This window comes from Manduca sexta, chromosome 16 (genome assembly GCF_014839805.1).
Source record: "Manduca sexta isolate Smith_Timp_Sample1 chromosome 16, JHU_Msex_v1.0, whole genome shotgun sequence".
NCBI lineage: Eukaryota > Metazoa > Arthropoda > Insecta > Lepidoptera > Sphingidae > Manduca > Manduca sexta.
The window spans coordinates 7,480,041-7,492,785 of NC_051130.1; the positions used below are offsets into that span (position 1 = coordinate 7,480,041).

The following is a 12,745-nucleotide window of genomic DNA, read 5'->3' on the forward strand; positions in this document are numbered from 1 at the left end:
ATCCCTTCTGTTCTAAAAGAGTAATGTATTGTATAAAATTTCTCATCACTTTCCCACGAAAAAAAATAATCCAGACGGTTTGGATAGTTAGAGATAAATTTGTTTACGTCCATATTTAATTCCAACATAATACAGTTACAAAAAATGATAGAAATCGTAAAAATATAATCATCTTTCCTTATTTTCCAAAGGCCGGCGGTAACCACTAAAACAAGATCCTTGTCATTGCAATGAAAATACGAAATTATGTATGTAAATATAATCTTCGGATCTTCAAATTTGTGCCACGATGGAGAATATTAGATAACATTAGTCATCACCCATTTTGCATGAAATGGCTACATGGTTTTTATCTGATAAACATTGAATCATGTTACTTTTACCTCACATATGTACATAGTAGATATTACATTATATATACACTTCGTGGGGTATTTGGGTAAATCTATAGCTACTTAATAAACAATTAGTTAATGTAATTTAATTAGCGCATTGTTGACAATATTGATATTAGCAATATATTTGAAATAATATTATTCGTCGGGAACGTCATAACGTAGACGTTGTAACATCTCACCCAACACGAGCCCGAGAAGAGCCTATATGGGCCACTCGACAGCAGCTATTTGTTTATTGGCGTCTGACGTTACCGTGTGATTCACTGCAAAGTTTCGAAGAATTGTTCAAACGTTTTACGTTACGCGTTAACGCTAGTGTGGGCGACGATATTCGTTAGGCTCGTCTCTATGATAAACACGAGACGATTCATCCGAAATCGATTTCAAAAACTTTTGGCTACGTTCGTTGTTTGGGAGATGTCTACGATTGTAAGCTTGTAGTACCTTTTAAAGTAGGATAATGCCAATAGAATACATGTTATAGGTAATGGTACATCCACACAATAGCTACTGTTTTACACAATTATAACAATTCGTAATTTTCTATACTTTTGCAGATGCTTGTTCCCATTATTCTTCTTCCTAAACTTAACGTCAACAATTTATTCATTATGATAATGTTCGTAATAATATTCGACATGGCGATATCTAAGTACAAACAATAAATAGTAATTATACTTAATCAGTCCTTTTTCTTTTTCAGGGTGGCATTACCTCAGTGATAGACTTTTTACTAGTAAAGGAAATGATAATGGAATGCTTCAAGCAACGACCTAATTTTGGCAGAGCGCAGATTCTTCTGCTAACTTTTGCAAATAGCTTGTCAATATTCGTTATGTACGGCTTGCTCGGTCTAGAATATATGTATGTGAGAGAGAAACTCCATTGGGTTTTAAAAGACTACACGCTATATTCAGCCGTGAATACAACATTATCGTTCCTAGGCAGTTTTGCTGGTATTATTATTATTCAGAAATTATTTGGCCTGAGCGATTTAGTAGTTGCAAACATAGCCTTTTTATCAGCGCTAGCTGAGTTTATTATCAAAACTCTGGCGGTATCCACATGGTATATGTATTTCGGTGAGTAAATGTTTTTGGTGGTTGAATTGATTAATAATATTTATTATACAATGTTATATTATGTATGTTGCGCTTCTGATAAGTTAGTTCTTTAGAAATTAAGGTAGGTGAATATTTGTTTTTCAGCCCTTTATTCACTACAAATTCCTTTTGAATCAGGCCAGGATATATACTTACACGTGTTTGGAGAATCACAAGTTCAGCTACTTAGTTAAAATTTAATCAATTTCTTTATTTTTCAAATATGGTTACATCATTAGATGTCGTATTTCGAATCTTATAACTCGACTCAAAAACAAAAATACTTGCAAGCAGTAAAATCGTGCTCTCTGATTATAAATGTACCACCAATGACGTTTTACAAATAAAAACATCTTAGTGTACCACTTTGAAGATTCGCCGGAGTACTTTTATTTGACAAAAGTAAACAAAACATTCTCACTTCAAAATGTAGGAAGGGCAGTTTCGCCCTTGAATTGTGAACATTTATTTCTGGCGCTTGCCGATTGATAGTGATACACATGTACACATTCACGGAATTGGAAACATGGTGGGGATGAATAACATTAAAGATCCGCTATTGCGGTATTTCTTACATATAGAGTGAGAGAGAGAGAATTTTGGCAACAAAAAAAATTTCAAAGAGCGTTTGAAACCTAATTTTCCGTAATATTTACGCTTATTTTTTAGTAGAGAACCATTTAGTGTTTCTTTTAGTAAAGAACCATTGAATTGAAAAAAAAAAACTTATAAAGATTAAATTAAACCGCTTTCAAAAACAAAAAAAAATTAACAGAACAGGTATATACCTACTCGTTACCAATTTTGGAGTCAGTGACTAATTAAAATAAAACATTATCGTTATGCATTTGTTAATTTATTGAACAAGCTTACCTAGCATTTTAATTAGTCACCGACTATATACACGTAGAATTGATAACCTCTTTTATTTCAAGTTGGTATAAAAACTTTTAAACGATCTCTTATTAATGTATTGCCACATAGTTAATATGTAAACAGTTATCGAACCTTTTATTTGCTAAATTATAACGTATACTAATATCGTACTAGAATTAAATTAAAAAATCACAGTTTAACATTAAGTCGTCTAAGTCCTGACGCACAGTTAATTTTCGGCTATATTAATAAAGTGATAATATATTAATACCTATTTAAATATACATTTGGACTCATCATGAATAGCAATAAAACTAAAGTATTGCCTAATAGCGCGGAGAACTTCGAGGATTACAGATATTTAGGTCAAATTATTTCATTTAAAAACCAGATGACAAAAGGAGTAAATAAAAGCGTAGCAGAAAGAAGTATTGGGCGCTCAAGTACATCATGAAAAACAAAGACATTCTTCCGTGTCTGACAAGAAGCATTCTTGGCAGAAAAAAAGTGACAGAATTAGAAATGCAGCGGTGGCGAAGGGTTCAAATAACTCGATTCCTGTCGGCTTCCCTTTATTTAGAATTTCTGTAGATAGAATCTAATTATCATCAGAACGATTTGCAGACCGCACTTCTGCATATTAGGGTCTACATGTTGTGTCGGGTTCTCTTTCGGAAATTTTGCCCTTTCGCCACGGAAATGGAGTTATAGGAGAGAATACCCAGTTTACCGATATCCTCGAAAAAATAGACAAACTCAAATGGAAATGGACTGGCCGTATGATGCGTTCTAAAGATGAAAAGTGGAGCAAAGAGATAACAAATTGGTACCTCAGAGACTCAAAAAGAAATAGGGGTAGGCAAACTTGTAGAGGACGAAATTAAGAGAACCACGGGACCGTACTGGCGAAGAGAGATGGAAGACAGGACTCTAGAAAGAGTTAGAGAAGGCCTTTGTCTTGAAACAAATTGACCTACGCGACACTATTCACAAAGTTACTTACACCTATGTTGCTTATCTATAATTGTATATTAGTAATTAATTAATTAATTGTAATTAGTTTCTAAAGCTTAACTTGTTTGTTGTATCTTTCCAATTTGCTCGGTTGATAAAGGCTATTATTTCATCATTTTTTGTACAATAACCAGTGGCTGTAATATTTTCCGAACACGTGTACGTATCGCTAAGCTAATTAAACGTCAGATGAATTTAGCATACCACGCGCATAATGCATGAAATTTTGTATAATTTTATTCAAAAGCTCAATCGTTTCTAATGTATTGAATTATAGATTTGCAAAAACGATTATTTTGTCCTAAAACATATTTCCGCTCCATTTGATACTTTACAGACAGTATGACATAATAATTATTATTGTAATATTATCTAGCTAAACATTAAGAACAAACAGACATTTAATATTCTTTTCGTTTTCAGGTGTCAGTATATCTCTATTCAAAGATCTATCAGCGCCATTACTAAGATCTGTAATAACTAAAATACTTCCAGTTGAAGATATTGCAAAAGTTTTCGCTTTAATGGCAGCCATAGAAGGCCTTTGTCCTTTAATATCGCCACTTCTGTACAACTGTCTATATGTATATACATTATCAACGCTGCCCGCTGCAATATACATTTTAAGTAGTGGTATTACTTTAACCTGCATCATTTTTGTGGGGTGAGTATATTTTTATGTTTCAAGAATGCTATATTTTAAGTCGTTAGTGAATACGAAAATAAGTTTTTTGAATATCTTCCTGTCATCCTTTTTGTGTGTCATTTAAACATCGGTTTTATTGGTAGTTATTGCTTTGCTTTTATTTCTTAGGTAGGTTTAACCTTGTTTAAGATTTTGTTTGTATTTCGAACTGCTATATGATTTTTATTTTTGAATGAGTATTTAGGTAAGTAAACGTAAATATTAGTAGATATGTTAATTAATTTTCTATACATAATTTATTACTAAGTAGGTATTATCCTTAATGTAATTTTCAAGCATAATAGCTTACTAATTTGTTTTATTGTTGCGGTTTACTAAATCAAGCATCGTTACTATTCATAATTGTTGTAATCGCCCCTCTTGTGACATTGAAACCATAAATAATTTTAAAAATCAGTTTCTATTGGGTACTTCCTCGGCCTGTTCGAATCTTATACTCAGTATGAATTTTAAAGAACTAATAAAATTGTCAAAATTTAATGGAATCATTCAATTTACACGAATTTGTTTTTCTATTTTTAAGGGGCCGGTAAAATTACCTACCGCATTAGATCTAGTAACAGCAACATATGCTAGTAATTATTGCCTGAGTAACACTCACACACCCACCTCAACACAGCATACAAAGGCGCGCAAACACGCACACCTTTTATCAAAAATTGGCTTTTGCGCCGTCTCCGCCCGCGTGATATAGTTTGTTAAGGCGATACCTCAAGGTCCATTTTCATACATTTTGTTTCACCTTTAATCTGGGTAACTAAACAAGTATTGGCAAGTAAAGAATTTAAATTCACGTCTAGTTAGTGATTACTTCTCGCAGTTGAAAGAAAAACGTAAAAATGATTAATAATCATGGATATTTCGGCCTTTAAAATTTCGTCATATTAAATTTCCGTTATAAAAGTCACGCTTTATATTTTCCCGGGATAGAAAGTAGCCTATGTCCTTTCCAGTGTCTCAAACTATCTTCATACATTTTATCGAAAACCATAAGGTAGGTTTTAAGTTTATCGCGTTCAGTCAGGCAGACAGATGTGGCTGGGGTCTTTCTTCTTGTCTTAAAAAAATCTGAAAGTAATAAATGTTCCCCGTTTTCGTAAGATTTTTTATTATTGCTCCGCTAGGCTTCCTCAATGCGTGAGCTATCTAACACAAAAATATTATTTCAGTTCGAACCGGTAGTTCGTGAGATAGCCCGTTCAAACAAACAAACACCTTTAGGTATATAGGTAATAGTATAGATTTTGCGCTCATGCGACGGCTACTATCGTGAAGTAGCAAAATACGGTTTTATTGCACAAATTGGCATATTTTCTGTAAAATATCTAAGGTCGCTGTGATGTCTTATCACTCGGACATATTTTCAAAAAAGCTATAATATATGGGCCTGATTTCCGGTCTATAACTAACTATAATTTTTAATATCTTTGCTGCAAACATAATTTCTTATAGGTATTTACACGGTTAATAAACATCTAATATTTTTTCGGATTTTATCACGGTTTTTTATATAAATCCGCCCCGTGACCGTAAAGGCTGTAAAGTCTTCGAAACGTCACATCGGGAGAAAATTATAATATAAAAAGCCGTGATAAGATCAGAAAAACATTTTTATATCTGCAACATTAAAACATCGCCCCAGGGTCAAAACTTGCGTGACAAGTTTATAAATACAATGGTGTTTGTTGATTGTATTTAATGCTTGTTTGAAGCAAAGGGCCATGTCGCAGTAACATTAATGTTAATGGCAATTAATTTAATAAATTTTTAATAATAGTTAAGTTAATAAAAGTTTAAAACCATTTATTAAATTTTCATCTCTGTACTTTTTCGGAACTTGATTAGGTCGGGTTTGGTTAAATAAAGTGTTATTTATAAGTACTTACTTCAATATTTAATTTGGGAAAGATCCAAATAACCTACTTAATGAAATAGCGTCAATGCTTTGTAAATATAGGACACATTAACGATTGTGAGATAATGTTATTGCGTAGAATTTGCAATCAAAATGGACTAACATGTCGACTAGATAATGACTAGTATTTGCACGGATATGTGTTTTCGTTAGTACTTATAAAGTTATGATGTAACCAGAGACATTTACCCACATTTCCACCAACGTAAATAAAACGATATTTGTGGTCAAAAACTAGGTAGACCCTGATCATGATTTATTTCGTTTTGCTGTTAGCTTTCAGCAAGTTTACCTTTATATTCAGTAAAAAAGGCCTGTATGATTCTGCCCATTCTGTATTAATTTATAAAACTCTTAAAAAGGTTAAAGTCACTCTGCCATTAAGGGAAGATATAATATTATCCTATCCACTCAACATCACCCTTATCACACTGTTTACTAAGATGTACTATAGGTACCTACATACTTGTATACTTGTGGTCAAAATAACTATGACTTAGTGACATAATATTAAGTACATTACACCTACTAGTTTTGTCCAAATATATTACGAACGTACATGTAGGGACGTGGTAGGCCACCGTGGTGGATCAAGTCCTAATCCCTCTAGTAGAGAAGACTCGTGTTCAGCAGTGGGACAGTATGTAATACATGGCTGATATTATGATTTAAATATTATATGTAGGTATGTTATGTAGTATTATTAAATAATTAATATCGTCACAGTGCTAATCATTATTTAAGTTTGGCACAGGTAAATCTGTCCTTGAACTTTTATATTTAAAATACACGCAGACTGGAGCTTAAATGTGCACAATTTTTTATAGACATCGAAGGCATTGAACTGTTATATAGAATTAAATTATGTTAACACTATAAACATCTTACATCAGTTCGCTTACTGATAAATCCTATACAACATTAATCTATGCGATAACAGTATTGCTTGTTCTAAGGACTTCTTAGCACGTGTAGTCTTTTTGGCCCATATATGTCTAGTCAGGTCAACGCTTATAAGACACAGTAGATGTGGACGCACTTTATGGTTTAGGTATGCTTAGGGCTGGAGTTATAGGGTCACCAACACTTCTCCGGTGAATTATAGTATTTTTCAATAAAGCTATAAAAATATAGCACAGTTAAAAATATAGTATTATGTTACTGATTTATTTTTATAAAGGTGCGGATACACGTTGTCCCATAACTCAAAAGTTAATGTAAAGGAGCCGTCATATATTTTTAAAATGAAGGTTTTGTTTGTTAGCTATTATAATAGGTGTTGAAAATATAGTATTTTTGCGTATTACACTCGTATATTCAATAATATATAGTACGCAGACGTATAATATAGTATAATACTATATAGTATAATAGTACGGTTGGTAACCCTACGTGTATATCACATTACAAAATAATCTCATATCACTCACAATATAACAGCCCACTATTATGTTTTTGGTGTATTGCAGAGCAGATAGGACCACTCTAAGGTTATATCAAGTAAAAACGGTCACACATTTACTGGTGGTAGGTCTCTCATATGTAAGAATCCGCCTGGGTAGGTACCACCGCAATTTTTATTTCTGCCGCCAAGCAGCAGTATGTAGTAACGATTGTGTTCGGATTTGAAAGTCATTGTAGCCAGTGTAACTACATAATCAGACTTAACACCTCATGTCTTAGGATTGCGAGCGCAGTGGAATACCAAAAATACTTTTTAATTCAAGGTATTGGATGATGTTTCTACTGTTTAAGGGCGGTCGTTTCGCTTACAATCAGGCGAACGGCAAATTCGTCTTGCCATTCAAAGCAACATCGCCTGTAGATATAGGGTATTTATTTCATAGTGTTTCTATGGAGTATGAAGAGCTAGATCTAAGCCTCGCTTTAATTAATAGCAAGTTCTTGCAGGAATATATTGTTCAAAACTTGCAGATACTTTTACACTAGCAGAGTATTTCAATAATTCTATTATAGGTACAAATGTAACTCGCCGCACGACGTGCAAAGCTCAAAATTTGCCGTCATTGTTTATATAGGAAAAATTTATTAAAGAAATCGACCTTCGCAAGTTTTCTTGCTAATCTAAACCTCGCTTAAAACGATAAAAACAAAAGTGACGCCCCGAAGCAGATTTTTTTTTAGACTATATTTATAGTATAATTATGTACATAAAATACCGATATTATATTTATCTAACAAGTTTGACGCTTATAAAACCCGCTTATCTGTTAGATTAAAAAGAAAATTATGCTTTTATATTAAATTGCTGCTTTTGTTACAGAATTGTGCAATATTTACGCTGGAATTGTAACCAATATGGACGCCTGGACAGCCCATGAACCCTAAAAGTATTTCCGAAAATAATAGAACAAAATGACGAAAAGATTTCTGAAAATGTGCATCCAATAAGTGATATAAGTACTGGGACCTAATTTTAAATGCCTCTTAAAGATCGACCGTCGTAGTTATAAGATTATTAGAACGTAGAATTCATAGTATTCGATAAAATATACCTACATATACATGCTGGGCATTTGTGCGGGGGCACATGGGGACACGCACGCAGTGCCTGTAAACGATTTTTTTAAAATATCGAAAAATTTACATAAAAACCAAATAAATTTACAATAAAAAATAAAAGAAAATTTATTCAATTTTGATAAATACGCCCCTCTAAATCGGTGGGTTCCGCCTGACCCAAAGTATTCACAAAGGCGGCTCGCTGAAAAATTGCATGGACGATAGCCCGAGTGACCGTACTCAAGACGTGGCCGATGCGCTGTTATCGTTGCTTCGAGCACGGCCATGTGCAAAACGCATGTGACTGACCCATGGACCTCAGCGATCTCTGCTGTCACTGCGACTTACTGGACCACAAAGCCCGCCAGTGCACAGGTGCGGTCAACTGCGCCCTGTATGCTGCAGTAAGCAAGCCCGCCGGGCACCAAATTGGGGAGAAGGCTTGTCCAGTCTCCTCCCGTACGACTCGGCGACGCCCGCGCAGGAGATCGGCTGTCTATGATGCTACGGCTCAGACTCTCAGACTGCCTCGGTGGCGTAGTTGCACTGCTTGCGCGATACGGCAGCGCTCTGAGGTCCTGGGTTTGAATACCGGGTCGGGCAAGGTCATATTCGGAATCTTTTGCTTAGTGCCGGCCTAGAGTCTGGAATTTGTGCCCAATATGGCGATAGGCTCGCCCTCTATCTTATCATGCGACGGAACACACTTGGCGGAAAGTGGGTGCCCTGGTTGCGCCTCTGCATACCTCTTCGGGAATAAATGCGTGATGTATGTGTGTTTAAGTTTTTTCAGGCGAAGGTCAATCATTGCACCTGTGTCCAGGATCTTATCCCAAATTTTGGCGCAGTGGTCGGTGCTAGTGGTTGTGGTCGCCGAGACCTTATTCGTCCCGCTCCGTGATAACTCGACCGGACTGGACATCGGGGCCTTCACGGTTTGATGGCCATCATCACCGAGGGTGCCGCTGGCTCTCCTTCCTTCAAAAGGCTAGTGAAGGGATAGGGATGCGTCGCGGCTCTAATTTTTCTCTCACCAGACTCCTCGAAGAATTTGAGTCCTTTCTCGTTCGGCTGGGGGCCGTGGTAGAGTAGGGCCAACCTCACCCGGCGATTGTCGCTGGTGATTTCAACGCCAAATTCGAAGTCAGGGGTTAGCGGACAACCAATATTCTCGGTGAGATCCTGGAGGACTGGGCAATCTCTGTCAGCCTGGCCGTCCTGTACTGGGGGTCGGTGGACACATGTGTGCGATACAACGGTGGGTCAATCAACTATATCATCAACTATAGAGTTGATGTGTCATTTGCGAATTCCTTCACCGCACACCGCGTCCGGGGCTGGATAGTCCTCGCGGACGTGGAGACGTTATCGCACCATCGTTATATTGGGTTCGACATCTCCGCGTTCGCGAGTAACCAACTTGGTAGTGGACCAAGTGCCCTGAATCTCGACGACCTGCGGTGAGTTTTTCGTCACCTCGACAAAGAAGCCCTAGTGCTAGCCGAGGCGCTCTGGTCATATCGTGGCTCCCCGTACCGGTCGGGCCGGTATGGGTCGAGCCTGAGGGGGAATAGTCCGGGATGGCAATGTTGGATGTTTGCGACGCTGCACATGCCCCAGGCCCACCGTTGTCCGCCGTGGCGGCAGGTGTACTGGTGGTCGGTAGAGGTAGCGTAGTTGCGCGCATCTTGTGTTGCTGCGCGCCGTCGATATACCAGTCATCGCCCTCATTGGTTTCGTTGTGAAGATCACGCAGACCAGGAGCAGCAGTATTATGGCGACTATAATGAGGCGAAGAGTGGCCGTCCACTGAGCCAAGATTGCGGCACGGAAAGAGTTTCTAAAGACTTGACGGCGACCTGTGGCCGCGTCCCTAGTACTTGGTGAATAAGTTTTGCTCAACGGCGCCCCTGCTGTCTAAGTGTCTCCGACCAGACCTCCTGGCCAACGTAATCACGACCTTGTTCCCGGCCACCGTGGAATACACTTCGACGCCGCGCCAGGCCGTGAGGCACGGTGACCCCAACATAACCGTCCAGACCCCCTCCCCCCTCCTCGCGAAGGCTGAGCACTAGTGGTAATGCTAGTGCATTAGCAGGAGATAGTTCTCTGGGAACTAAAAAAATAAAAAAGTATATTCGCAACAAAAAAATCTTTCTTATATTGTTACTCACGTTAATATGATCACGTTGTATTTCCAAAGAAAAATTACCTTTTTGAAGCATAAAAAAATAATTTTACTTCGATTTTTTCTTCGAAACACAGTGGACAAGGGCGAGAAGGGGTACCAAATTTTGGACTTAAAACTTTCGAGAATTAGCGTGCCCCTAAAAAATCGAGTAACAAAAAAGGTCTGCATAAATGTATTTTAAAATACTGTTTCATGGAATTATTATATTATGTCAAAGCAATAAATTATAATAGTGCAGGCTATATCAAGATCATTTTAATGTTATGGAGTTTATTTCTTCTTTCAACCGAGTCGATGATATTCCTTGGAATTAAAAATATGATATAAGATGACTAATTTCAAAGTTTCCATTACGCTGCAAATTTGATCCGTATAAATAGTAAACAAAGAAATATATTTGCAGAGACAATTAGTTTAGTCGGATATTGTGGAACAGGTGCTTAAGGCCGGAACGACAATGGTTCTATCGAAGCCTCTGTTTTGTAGATCTGAGCCAAAGTCTTGATAATTATGACTGATATTTTATTTATAATTTCATATTAGGCCATAAAATACTATGAGTGATCTAAAATAAACAGCGCCACCCTCCCCCGCCAGTGAGCACCGGGCCTAAATTTTTAGTAACAAGTTTGCTGTTAGATCTTTCAATGTGATAATAAGGAACAAACATTAGTTTAAGTTTAGTAGTTTATAAGTTTAATGTGATTAGTATGAGCAAGTCATTGAATCTACTCACATTCCTAAACCATAAATCAAATGTATTACATATGCAACATTTTTTTATCTTTATTTAAGTTGATTATATCTTTATTTCGTCATATTTTTACGACAATGTCGCTTCGTACGGTCGCTTTTATTAGTGTTTACTCTTCATATTGCAAAACTACAAAATATACGAGTACTAAGTATTTATATTGCGTACATCTATGCCCAAAGTATGTACCATTCCACGCGAGTACATTTAGTTAAAACTATAATGGTAATGAATTGTTGTATACTTTAGTTACGTTTCTTATATTCCTTATTCATAATTTTTCTAGATATACCCTTGTAATTGCAAAGCTAATTAATATTTTGAAAATGTATTGTGGCATGTGTGCTTAGATTTCGACAAATTTTATCGAATGTCCTATCGCTGATCTTTAATATATTTTCTTTTAAAATTGTTTTACTTAAAAACATTTCATATATAGTCAAGGGGCCCTATTCCGTTTACGGGAGCGAATATACTTCTCAAAGATAGCAATTTGTTTGTGCTTTGATAGCCGATAAGTGTTAACAATGAATAGGGTTTTTTTACTTACTTTTACCTACACTGCTACCGAACCTGTAGTTCGAATTCGTCCCTCGACTACCTACATAAAATATAAATAACTTCCTATATAAAAATAATTTACCTAATCTTTGAAGTGGAGAGGAATACAATTTGAATAAAATACGTTAATTATACGCCTTTTGTATATAGTCAGGTTATAATATATTTCTTGGATGCCTTATATGACGATTAATATTGCTTGAATTAGATTGAAAACTTGTATGTATTCTGTGCCCAAATCACAAAATTCTATCCCCTTACTCATAAACGTTATTTATACAAGGACGGAACATTGCTGTGATAACAAGTCTATGAATAAGGGGATTAGTCTACGGGTTATATTAGTAATCATTTTTAATGTGACGTTAAATAGCTTTTAATAATTGTTCATGTTGTGATACAAATGTATCCATTCATTTCAAATGTGTTCGTTACTAAAATAATCAATACCTACTTACCTCATTCATTTTCGCCAGTGACCAAGTCCTTATTAATATACATAGATGTTTTAATTTGTATGAATAAAATATGTTTGTACAATTATTTTTATTTATTTAAAACCATATACCGACAATATGTATCCAGTTACATATTCATAATTCTGATGAGTGATGACAATGGAGCTTTGAGATATGTTGACACGACTGTCTTGCAAACAATGACTACAGAAAGACATTCGTCTTTGTCAAGTTTATTTATATGAG

General features: G+C 36.0%; 1 protein-coding gene across 4 annotated transcripts in view; it reads left to right on the forward strand.

Annotated features, from left to right (window-relative positions):
* Positions 1 to 12,582, forward strand: part of LOC115447762 (proton-coupled folate transporter) — a 24,062-nt gene extending 11,480 nt beyond the window's left edge. For all 4 annotated transcript variants that reach the window (XM_030174975.2, XM_030174974.2, XM_030174976.2 and 1 more), the window contains 3 exons: positions 1,102 to 1,480; positions 3,815 to 4,055; positions 8,297 to 12,582. In XM_030174975.2, coding sequence (XP_030030835.1) covers positions 1,102 to 1,480; positions 3,815 to 4,055; positions 8,297 to 8,354 — 678 coding nt within the window. In that variant the 3' untranslated portion in view covers positions 8,355 to 12,582. The remainder of the gene's footprint in view (positions 1 to 1,101; positions 1,481 to 3,814; positions 4,056 to 8,296) is intronic.
* Positions 12,583 to 12,745: the final 163 nt, after the last annotated feature.